Here is a 12545-nt window from a genome sequence, read left to right as displayed (position 1 = left end):
ATCTTGATGGTCTAAAGTGCATCCAACTCAGACTACAAGCTCTGGAAGTGGAAAATCTTGTAATTCTTTGAATGGCTGCTTGAGGCTGGCTCCAAAAGTGAGTTACTTTCCATAGAAGTACATGCTAAAATGCTCAACTTTAAAGGAGAAACAAACGTGCTTACAGCCTGGTACAAAATTGCTTTGGTCTCTTTAGATTTAGTTTCCTCCTCCATCACATCCATGTGTGTGTGTGTGTGTGTGTGTGTGTGTGTGTGTGTGTGTGTGTGTGTGTGTGTGTGTGTGTGTGTGTGTGTGTGTGTGTGTGTGTGTACACGTGGGGGGATTTTTTTTTAATAACTCATCAGATTAACATTTTAAGACATACTTATGAATAATTACAGACTTGATCTTCAGAGCCTCACTAGCAGAGACTGCTAGCAGTGGATTGACCATGTCTGTCCTTTCTGAGCATTTTGTTGTTACGTCCGCCACGGACATAATGAAATCATCGGCATTTATTTATTTATTTGTTTGTCTGTCTGACTGTTAACAAGAGTACATCAAAACTACTGCACGGATTTTGACGAAGTTTTCACCACAGATAGATATTATGCCATGGAAGACTCCATGAAATTTTGGAGGTGGTCTGGATCCGGATTCTGGATCAAGATTTCACTTTATATACACGTTGAAGGATTACGTCAAAACTACTTCGTGGATTCTCACCAAATTTGCACCACAGATAGATATTAGGACATGGAAGACTCCGCTGAATTTTGGAGGTGATCAAAAATCTCTGATTGCTCTTGTTTTTGATGAAATCAGACATTTTATTGAAACAGGTGTTCTGACAAACGTAATACTGGTCGAGCTCGTGCACCGGCCCACCCCCTCTTCAGGCAGAAGAGGTACCCTGGGCACTCCAATATGTGAATATGATATTTGATATTTTCCATTGCATTAAGATATAATTTGGAGATAAGCCTCTGTTCTGGGACCTCTCCGCCCTTCACCTTCTCCCTGCCCACCCCATGACCAAGTTCAACACTTCAGTCGCATATACGCGTAGATACACTTGTGACGACCAGGTCAAGGAAGTTACTAAAAGCATGGATCTCAGTCTTGATCAAGAACAATTGCAAACCCAGAAACTCTGATTTCTGTCTCAGCCTCTCAAGTGTTGCAGTCAGGGCACCCATTGGATCAGCAAAGATCACAGCATCATCTGTAAAGTCAAGGTCAATAAACCTTTTCTCACCAACAAAAGCACCTAATTCATTGGTTTCCCCAACCCACTCTAACACCCAGTCCATGCAAACACTGAACCGTGTAGGAGCCAGAACACCCCCCCGGATGAACACCTCTGCCTCCGCTCTGTACAGCATCAGCATTACATCAAATCTATATACATAAAGGGCTACGTCTATCTGTCTATCTGTCTGTCTGTCCGGGATAAACTCCCAAACTATAATATGTAGCCCTAAAAACTATATATATTCTGAATCATGACATGGGGAAAAAATGGTACAGTTTTTTAAAAGTTGACCTGAAAATTACCCCCAAAATAGCCATTTATGTAAGACCATACAGTGTTGTACCATGTGCGATAAACTCCCAAACTATAATATGCAGCCCTAAAAACTATATATATTCTGAATCATGACATGGGGAAAAAACGTACCATTTTTTTTTTTAAGTTGAACTGAAAATTAGCCCCAAAATAGCCATTTATGTAAGACCATACAGTGTTGTACCATGTGCTTTTCATGATGCCACTTCTGTCTGTCTTTCTGTCTGTCTGGGATAGCCCTAAAAACTATATATATTCTGAATCCTCATGACATGGGGAACAAACTGGTACCATTTTTAAAAAAGTTGAACTGAAAAGTACCCTCAAAATATCTGGCTGTGGTTATGACCAGGCAGATTCATATTTCCAGCCCTGTATATGTGTTGGCCATCTCTGTTCATTTAATCCCTTTCTACAGCACACTCAGCACAGCACACTCAGCAAAACAACAAACTTGCTTACGCTGAGGCTGTGGGTATGATCAGACAGATTAAAATTTCCAGCCCTGTATATGTGTTGGCCATCTCTGTTTATTTAATCCCTTTCTTCAGGTATTTTATGTTCTCAACTGTTAAGCACCTGACTGTCCTATACAATCCAGTTTGCCTTCCTGTCTGAATACATTCATTTTATGTTTGAAATACACCACTACCTCAATTCTGATTCATTGATATTTACATTTACTGTTACCTACCTTTTGTGTGTAATTTTGTTATAAATGTGATTGCAAAACAAAGTCTGCATGAAGGACTTCAAATGTGTTTTTTGTCTTTTCACCAAGTATTTCCACTTAGTTTGGGGAGTCCACCTCTTATAGTTCTGCTGGACAGACTTTAGCCCATTAACTATTATATTTATAAGACATCAGCATTACAAAAAGAAATGTGGGCAATTGATTTGATTAAAATGATTGGCATTTGGTTTATGTCTAAAACAGGTTAACCTGGGCAGTGCCGGGTACCCCAGCTAGTCCATGATATAAATTAGCAGCAGGTGTGGTTTCTTTAATTTCTAAAGCTTGGGTCTGGTGACTAACAAGGCCACCACTGCTTGATTTTTATTTATTTAGAAATGCAGCTAAAAAAAATGGCCTAAAGTGGCGTCATTTAGACCGGGGTCACCAGCCTTGCTCCCGCAGATCCTACATTCTGCGCACTTTGAAACTTGCTCCACCCTCTGATAATTAACCGAGTCGGCTGTGCTCAGCCAATCAAGAATGACGAAACACCAGACTTGACTAATGAGCCGTGGCTGCAGCAGGTAGACATGGAGAGCATGCAGGTCAGGTGACCTCCAGGAGCAGGGTTAGCAACCCCTGCTTTAGACTGCATAGCTCTTCTAAAGCCAAGAATGTGATCATTTTAAAAACATTTTCCAGCTTTGTCTCTTCACTAAATTCATCACAAACACTGTATAACATCTGTTCAAAGCCAGATTCAGTGTTTTCACTTGACCTAACTCTAATTTATTCCATTTTGATAGCACAAGGTTCCCACATACTGTGAGGCTGGTTTTGGAGCTGTGGTCATGTTTGTGCATTACCAGCTTCGTCCTCAGCAAAGGAGATGAGGTACTGGTAATAGTTGTTGATGAGTCCAGGGAACGCACACGTCAGGCCCATCCCCATGCAGATCTCACTGTAACCCCACTGGCCTGTACTTCTGTCCTCACGCAGACTCATCAGGCGCCTGCAGCAGGAACACAACACACAATGAATCAGGTTTTTCTCATCATGTTTTATTTCATTATGCAGCACTGGGATTTTTCAAACTCCAAAGTTTGGCATGTCCCGGCAGGAAAACACACGTGGAACTAATAACATAAATAAATTATTTGCAGGCTGAGTCACTGCTTCAAAATGGAACAAAGAAACCATGAATAATCTAATTACCATCTGCTTCTCCTTCTGCAAATCAGTAGTTGTTACAGTTTACTTTGTCTTTATGAATGTAATATGTAAAACTTTTAAGTGGTTTTTATAAGAGTAGTGTGTACTGTATGCATAACGTGTTGCAATGATTTATTTCTTAATCCATTTTAAATAACTATCAAATTAATCTATTTTGATAATCAATTAATTATTTTGAGTGATATTTTTTTCTTCAGATATCGTCAGGAGAGCCGTCAGTAGAGCCGGCAGGAGAGGTGTCAGTCCCATCGTTATGAGGGACAGCTGCCCTGTCATTAGGAGGGTGCTAACTAGAACACAACAGGTGCTAATTAGAACAATTGTTTAGTTACTAGCCAATAGCAGTCTGCCTCTCAGTAGGAGGGGTCTGGTTAGGTTTAAAACTCCAGCTTTTGTGGCTTCTGTTATTCTTCTCTACAAGAGTCAAGACAGAAGTCAGACTACCAGAGCAAGAATTTTAGCTGAGGAAGCTTCTGCGATTTGAAGCGAAACGTCCTCGCGTCAAGCAACCCAGTCCAGTCAAAGATTTAAGCTTCTCTACTTCAGATATCCAGATGCTTTGATTTTGATTTCATAAATAACTGGCAAAGCTTCTGGGGAAAACCTGGTCTTGTTAGGAGAGACGGCATCCATCCCACTTTGGATGGAGCAGCTCTCATCTCTAGAAATCTGGCCAATTTTATTAAACCCTCCAAACCGTGACTATCCAGGGTTGGGACCAGGAAGCAGAGTTGTAGTCTTACACACCTCTCTGCAGCTTCTCTCCCCCTGCCATCCCCTCATTACCCCATCCCCGTAGAGACGGTGCCTGCTCCCAGACCACCAATAACCAGTAAAAATCTATTTAAGCATAAAAATTCAAAAAGAAATAATAATGTAGCACCTTCAACTGCACCACAGACTAAAACAGTTAAATGTGGTTTATTAAATATTAGGTCTCTCTCTTCTAAGTCCCTGTTAGTAAATGATATAATAATTGATCAAGATATTGATTTATTCTGCCTTACAGAAACCTGGTTACAGCAGGATGAATATGTTAGTTTAAATGAGTCAACACCCCCGAATCACACTAACTGTCAGAATGCTTGAAGCATGGGCCGAGGAGGAGGATTAGCAGCAATCTTCCACTCCAGCTTATTAATTAATCAAAGACCCAGACAGAGCTTTAATTCATTTGAAAGCTTGACTCTTAGTCTTGTCCATCCAAATTGGAAGTCCCAAAAACCAGTTTTATTTGTTGTTATCTATCGTCCACCTGGTCGTTACTGTGAGTTTCTTTGTGAGTTTTCAGACCTTTTGTCTGACTTAGTGCTTAGCTGAGATAATTATAGTGGGTGATTTTAACATCCACATAGATGCTGAGAATGACAGCCTCAACACTGCATTTAATCTACTATTAGACTCAGTTGGCTTCGCTCAAAATGTAAATGAGCCCACCCACCATTTTAAGCACACTTTAGATCTTGTTCTGACATATGGCATAGAAATTGAAGAATTAACAGTATTCCCTGAAAACCCCTTTTTGTCTGATCACTTCTTAATAACATTTACATATACTTTAATGGACTACCCAGCAGTGGGGAATAAGTTTCATTATAGGAGAAGTCTTTCTGAAAGCGCTGTAACTACACTCAACAAAAATATAAATGCAACACTTTTGGTTTTGCTCCCATTTTGTATGAGATGAACTCAAAGATCTAAAACTTTTTCCACATACACAATATCACTATTTCCCTCAAATATTGTTCACAAACCAGTCTAAATCTGTGATAGTGAGCACTTCTCCTTTGCTGAGATAATCCATCCCACCTCACAGGTGTGCCATATCAAGATGCTGATTAGACACCATGATTAGTGCACAGGCGTGCCTTAGACTGTCCACAATAAAAGGCCACTCTGAAAGGTGCAGTTTTATCACACAGAACAATGCCATAGATGTTGCAAGATTTGAGGGAGCGTGCAATTGGCATGCTGACAGCAGGAATGTCAACCAGAGCTGTTGCTCGTGTATTGAATGTTCATTTCTCTACCATAAGCCGTCTCCAAAGGCGTTTCAGAGAATTTGGCAGTACATCCAACCAGCCTCACAACCGCAGACCACGTGTAACCACACCAGCCCAGGACCTCCACGTCCAGCATGTTCACCTCTAAGATCGTCTGAGACCAGCCACTCGGACAGCTGCTGAAACAATCGGTTTGCATAACCACAGAATTTCTGCACAAACTGTCAGAAACCGTCTCAGGGAAGCTCATCTGCATGCTCGTCGTCCTCATCGGAGTCTTGACCTGACTCCAGTTCGTCATCGTAACCGACTTGAGTGGGCAAATGCTCACATTCGCTGGCGTTTGGCACGTTGGAGAGGTGTTCTCTTCACGGATGAATCCCGGTTCATACTGTTCAGGGCAGATGGCAGACAGCGTGTGTGGCATCGTGTGGGTGAGCGGTTTTCTGATTTCAATGTTGTGGATCGAGTGGCCCATGGTGGCGGTGGGGTTATGGTATGGGCAGGCGTCTGTTATGGACGAAGAACACAGGTGCATTTTATTGATGGCATTTTGAATGCACAGAGATACCGTGACGAGATCCTGAGGGCCATTGTTGTGCCATACATCCAAGAACATCACCTCATGTTGCAGCAGGATAATGCACGGCCCCATGTTGCAAGGATCTGTACACAATTCTTGGAAGCTGAAAATGTCCCAGTTCTTGCATGGCCGGCATACTCACTGGACATGTCACCTATTGAGCATGTTTGGGATGCTCTGGACCGGCGTATACGACAGCATGTACCAGTTCCTGCCAATAACCAGCAACTTCGCACAGCCATTGAAGAGGAATGGACCAACATTCCACAGGCCACAATTGACAACCTGATCAACTCTATGCGAAGGAGATGTGTTGCACTGCATGAGGCAAATGGTGGTCACACCAGATACTGACTGGTATCCCCCCCAATAAAACAAAACTACACCTTTCAGAGTGGCCTTTTATTGTGGACAGTCTAAGGTACACCTGTGCACTAATCATGGTGTCTAATCAGCATCTTGATATGGCACACCTGTGAGGTGGGATGGATTATCTCAGCAAAGGAGAAGTGCTCACTATCACAGATTTAGACTGGTTTGTGAACAGTATTTGAGGGAAATGGTGATGTGTATGTGGAAAAAGTTTTAGATCTTTGAATTCATCTCATACCAAATGGGAGCAAAACCAAAAGTGTTGCATTTATATTTTTGTTGAGTGTAGGTTTAAGGATATGATTCCTTCTTTGTTATGTTCTTCAATGCCATATACCAACACAGTGCAGAGTAGCTACCTAAACTCTGTGAGTGAGATAGAATATCTCGTCAATAGCTTTACATCCTCATTGAGCACAACTTTGGATGCTGTAGCTCCTCTGAAAAAGAGAGCCTTAAATCAGAAGTGCCTGACTCCGTGGTATAACCCACAAACTCGCAGCTTAAAGCAGATAACCTGTAAGCTGGAGAGGAAATGGCATCTCACTAATTTAGAAGATCTTCATTTAGCCTGGAAAAAGAGTCTGTTGCTCTATAAAAAAGCCCTCCGTAAAGCTAGGACATCTTACTATTCATCACTAATTGAAGAAAATGTGTGCGGCCTGAGAGTGCAGCTGTAAACGTGAAATCTCTTGAGGAAAGTGGGCTTAATGTGATTGGTTTTGACCCAATGAATGGGGCCCTAAAATTAAGGTGGCTACAAAATTTCTTGACTCATATAGATTCTTTATGGTTCAGTTGACATGATTCAGCTGCGTGTCATCACAGCGAGCTGCAAAGTTTGTACCTGAGTTTTCTGAGGTGGTGTTTGTAGTTGCCATCTGCCACGCCGGTGTTTGCCAACCCGGACAGTGGAAATACCACCTCAACCGGCAACTTAGCCCCGCGACTGGACGGCAACAACGTCCGAGGCTCAACGTGGTGAATTCACTGAGGCCGCGCGCTGCGTCATTAAAGCCGCGCGTCACGAGTGCCACTTCCCCGAGGCCTCATGCAGCCACCGCGGATCCATCAGCGCGGAAACACCGAGGCCGCGCGGCACCAGCGCACTGCAGATCCATCCCGGTGACAAACAACACAGGCTGTTAACATCGGCGATCGACAAGCTGCTCATAAGCCGACCATGGGGCCTAAGAAGGTTCTGACAGCGGAGGAAGGTGACGATATTAAAAAATCTCTGGACTTTCTATCAGAGGAGATTTCTGTTGTGAAGCAGCAACAGAAATCAATCATGGATCTGGTGGAGGAGGTGAAGGCATTACGGCTCCAGAACGCCGAGAAAGACCGGCATCTGGTGCAGCTGGAAAATAGAGTGGCTGAATTGGAGCAGTACACCAGAATTAACGACGTCATCATCACAGGTCTTCACATCAAACCACGGTCCTACGCACGGGCGGTAACAGATGAGAGCGGAGGGGAGCCCAGTGAACAGGAGGTCAGCTCTGTGGAAAAACAGGTTGCTGATTTCCTCCTATCTAAAGGTATAGAAATGGATTTAAATAACATTGAAGCGTGCCACCCTCTGCCCCGGAGAAATGACGGTGATAAACGAACCGTCATCATGAGATTCATCAACAGAAAACACAAAACAGCACTGTTAAAACAAGGAAGAAAACTGAAAGGGACAAACGTATTCATCAATGAACATCTCACCAAACAGAATGCCGACATCGCCAGGAAAGCACGCTTCTTAAAGAAACAGGGAAAAATCCAGCACACATGGACTTCAAACTGTAAAATATTCATCAAACTGAACGGATCACCAGAACAAGCAAAGGTTATGGCAATAAGGAACATCGAGGAGCTGGACAAATATGAACAATAGGTATGAGGACTCAAACACATCACAGCACCATGATGCAGACTGGAGCAACCCACTCATCCACATCATCTACACCCAGAGACAAGAGAGACATAATGACTAAGGATAATGATCCGTTTATTTCTGCCCAGGAGCTCTGTCTAGATACATTTAATTATAATAACTCTGCTAACCACCCCTTCGAATCTGAAAATGATCCTGATACCTTTTTCAGTGAGAATATTGTGAGACAGTGCAAATATTTTACAGAAGAACAATTCAAAAATTATAAAATCAATGATGAAGATTTTTCAATTATACATTTCAACAGCAGAAGTCTTTCTCGTAATCTGTCCACTATTAATGATTGTTTGAAAACATCCAAAAAACGTTTTTCAGTTATTGCAATTTCAGAAACATGGTTAAATGAGGATAATAAAGAGCTGGTATATCTTGATGGTTATGAATTGTTCCTGGTTAATAGGCAGACGAGAAGGGGCGGAGGCGTTGCATTGTTTGTAAGGTCAGATTATAACTGTAAACTCATTAACAACATGTCATTTACAGTGGACAACATCATGGAATGTGTTACCATAGAAATTACATCTATAAACTCCAAAAACATAGTTGTTAGTTGCATTTACAGAGCTCCTGGGACAAATATTGACACCTTTGAAGACATTATCTTAGGAATGTACAACAAAATCAACAGAAATAAGCATTTATTTGTCTGTGGAGATTTCAATATAGATTTTTTAAACCCTCACAATCATCCACAAATTACCTCATTTATAAACACCTTGTACTGTTTAGGACTGTTTCCAACCATCATTCATCCTAGCAGAATAACTATGGACTCAACAACTCTCATTGACAATATTTTAACTAACGTTATATCCGGTAATCTTAGTGGGGGACTACTGGTCAGTGATATCAGTGATCACTTGCCAGTTTTCTCAGTCTTTGAATTGGAGGGTTGTTGTAAGTATCGAAGCAATATCAAATTCATGAGTAGAAAAGTAACACCTGAAACAATTGATAATTTAAGGGAGGATTTATCAAGTCAGAATTGGTCAGATGTTTTTGTTGATGATGTTGACAGGTCATATGATGCTTTCATTTCCATTTTTTTCCAGTTTGTATAATAAACACTGTCCATTTGTTGACAAAATATATAGAAATCAATATAGCAACAAACCATGGATAACTAAGGGACTTCAGAGGGCATGTAAAAAGAAAAACGTACTATATAAACAATTCATAAAACTACGAACTACGGAAGCTGAAAGTAAGTATAAAACATATAAGAATAAGTTAATCAATATCATGAGACTCAGTAAAAAAAACATTATAATGAGTTACTTGTCAAAAATAGAAATAACATCAAAAACACATGGAACATATTAAATGAAATAGTAAAAAAGAATAGAGTAACTAGAGATTATCCTTCATTTTTTCAGAGTAACAACTACATCACGATTGATAACGACGAGTCTATTGCTGAACACTTTAATGAATACTTCGTTAATGTGGGTAAAAATCTTGCCAGTAAAATTGACTCATCAACTAATAACGTCTGGGTAAATAATTCAACGTTTAACAAATCTGTTTCAATGTTCATTGGTGGTACTCATGAAAGGGAAATACTTGATCTGGTTCATGGTTCAAAAAGTAAGAAATCGACTGATTTTAATAATTTGGATATGGCTTTATTAAAAAAAGTTATTGATTGTATAGTAAAACCGTTCAATTATATTTGCAATATGTCACTAAGTACTGGTAAATTTCCTTCTCAAATGAAAATAGCCAAAGTAATTCCTTTGTTTAAAACTGGTGACAAACACACATTTTCTAATTATAGACCTATATCACTCCTGCCACAATTTTCCAAAATTTTGGACAAAATATTTGCTAAAAGATTAAATGATTATTTACTGAAGCATAACATCATTTGTGAAGAACAATATGGATTCAGAAGGTCTCGAACTACATCACATGCTTTGATGGACTTTGTGGAAAGTATAGCAACTGCAATTGACAATAAACAATACACAATAGGTGTTTTTTTTTTTTGATTTACAGAAAGTGTTTGACACAATTAACCATGGAGTACTATTAAGTAAACTGCAGAAATATGGAATCAGAGGTCTGGCATATGAATGGATAGCTAGTTATTTACAAGGCAGATTTCAGTATGTTCAATTCAATAATACAAATTCTGAACTCAGGGATGTCACATGTGGGGTGCCGCAGGGCTCAGTGCTGGGTCCTTTGTTGTTTATAATCTATATAAATGATATAAGTTGGGTGTCGAGTTCACTGAGATGTGTCCTTTTTGCGGATGATACAACTGTGTTCTGTAGCGGTGAAAATCTTGAACAGCTTCTGGACATAGTGGAGAAAGAACTGGAAAAATTTAAGGTTTGGTTTGACGCTAATAAGTTGTCACTCAACCTTGGGAAAACTAAATGTATTATATTTGGAAATAAACAGGCACCCAAATGTAAAAATTTAACTATAAACAATAAGGAAATTGAGTTAGTAACAGAGAATAAATTTTTAGGTGTTATAATTGATAATAAACTTAGCTGGAAACCACATATAAATTATGTGAAATCAAAATTGTCAAAAACTATAGCCATTTTGTATAAAGCCAAAGACCTACTGCCGCAAGAAGGGTTACTTACTTTATATCATTCTCTGTTGGTACCATATATGACATATTGTGTTGAGTCATGGGGAAACACTTACAAATCAAATACCAATCCAATATTCCTTTTGCAAAAACAAGCCATACGAATCATCTGCAATAAACAATATCGTGAACCAACTCATTCTCTATTTGTGTCTTTAAATTTATTAAAATTCATTGATTTGATCGATTACATTACAATTCAAACTTTATTTCGAGCGAAAAACCAAGCCTTACCGAGACATGTCCAGAGTCTGTTCCGATTGAGGGAATCCAGATATAGTTTAAGAGGTTGTGCAATTTTTATGAAACCACCAGTAAGAACAAATGTAAAGGGTTTTTGTGTGTCTGTGGTTGGGGTGAGGAAATGGAACAAATGTTCAACAGAGGTTAGAATGAGTAGTACCTTAGTAAGATTTAAGAAACTACTCAAAAAGGACATCATGTCTAAGTATCATAAAGAAGCAAATATAATTTGATTTATATGGAATGTTCAATTTATAAGTGGGACTTATTGTATATTTGAATGTGTGGGTATGTATATGCGTATGTAGATATATAGATATGGGTAGGTGTATATGTATATAAGTGACTGTGTATATGTATGTATATATTTATGTTTGTAAAGTATATACGTATGTATATAGGTATATATGGCACAGCCCAAGCAGAGGGTCACCCCCAAGAGCCTGGTCTGCTTGAGGTTTCTTCCTTATAGGGAGTTTTTCCTCACCACAGTTGCCTAGTGCTTGCTCTGGGGGTTGGTAAGGTTAGTCCTTACTGGCGTAAAGTGCCTTGATTCGACTTTCTTGTAATCTGGTACTATATAAATATAATTATAAGTGAATAGTATATTGATGTGTATGTCTGTGTGTCGACATGTAGTAGTGAATTTATATTTATGTAAATATGACTGATTAGAATTGTTGGACTTGTACTAGCAGGGGTGGGCGCTAATAAGCTTTGCTTCAGCCCACACCCTTTCGGACTCACTAGTTTTGTCTGTGTTTGTTTGTGGAATTGTTCATTTTTTTCTATTTGAATATTTTGTGTGCCGAATAAAAAACTTTGTCACTTTGTCACTTTGTCAAAATAATAACAACCCCAGGTTTCTTTTCAGCACTGTACCCAGGCTGACAAAAAGTCAGAGCTCTACTGAGCCAAGTATTCCTTTAACTTTAACTAGTAATGACTTCATGACTTTCTTTGCAAATAAAATTTTAACTATTAGAGAAAAAATTATTCATATAATAATATACAGCAGTATTTGTCTGATCATAACAATTCCAAAAAGGTATAGTTTCGACCAACTATGAATTCTATAGAGTTATGGGGTAAAAACAGCAAAAATGGTGACAAACGTCAGTTTCAATTTGTACAGGGGTCAAATGTTAACCCTCTGGGGTCCGAGGGCATTTTTTGGACTGTTCACTCGCCTGGCATAAATGTTTTATTATTAGCTGTTAACAGCTCTCCCTGCATTCCACAATCAAGTTTTATATCTCTCTTTTTTTCAGGACAACCTGTGTTTTCAGAATATATATGTTTTTTGTTGTGTTTTATAAGTGTAATA

At 39.5% G+C, this 12545-nt stretch overlaps 1 protein-coding gene across 1 annotated transcript in view; it reads right to left on the bottom strand.

Annotated features, from left to right (window-relative positions):
- Positions 1–12545, bottom strand: part of hhipl1 (HHIP-like 1) — a 50811-nt gene that overhangs the window by 6828 nt on the left and 31438 nt on the right. The window contains exon 6 of the mRNA XM_034159436.1: positions 3095–3240. Within this exon, the coding sequence (XP_034015327.1) occupies positions 3095–3240 (146 nt within the window). The remainder of the gene's footprint in view (positions 1–3094; positions 3241–12545) is intronic.

Source organism: Thalassophryne amazonica, chromosome 19 (genome assembly GCF_902500255.1).
Source record: "Thalassophryne amazonica chromosome 19, fThaAma1.1, whole genome shotgun sequence".
Lineage (NCBI taxonomy): Eukaryota > Metazoa > Chordata > Actinopteri > Batrachoidiformes > Batrachoididae > Thalassophryne > Thalassophryne amazonica.
The sequence above is the reverse complement of the archived record's forward strand: the minus strand, read 5'-3'. Positions and strand labels throughout refer to the sequence as shown.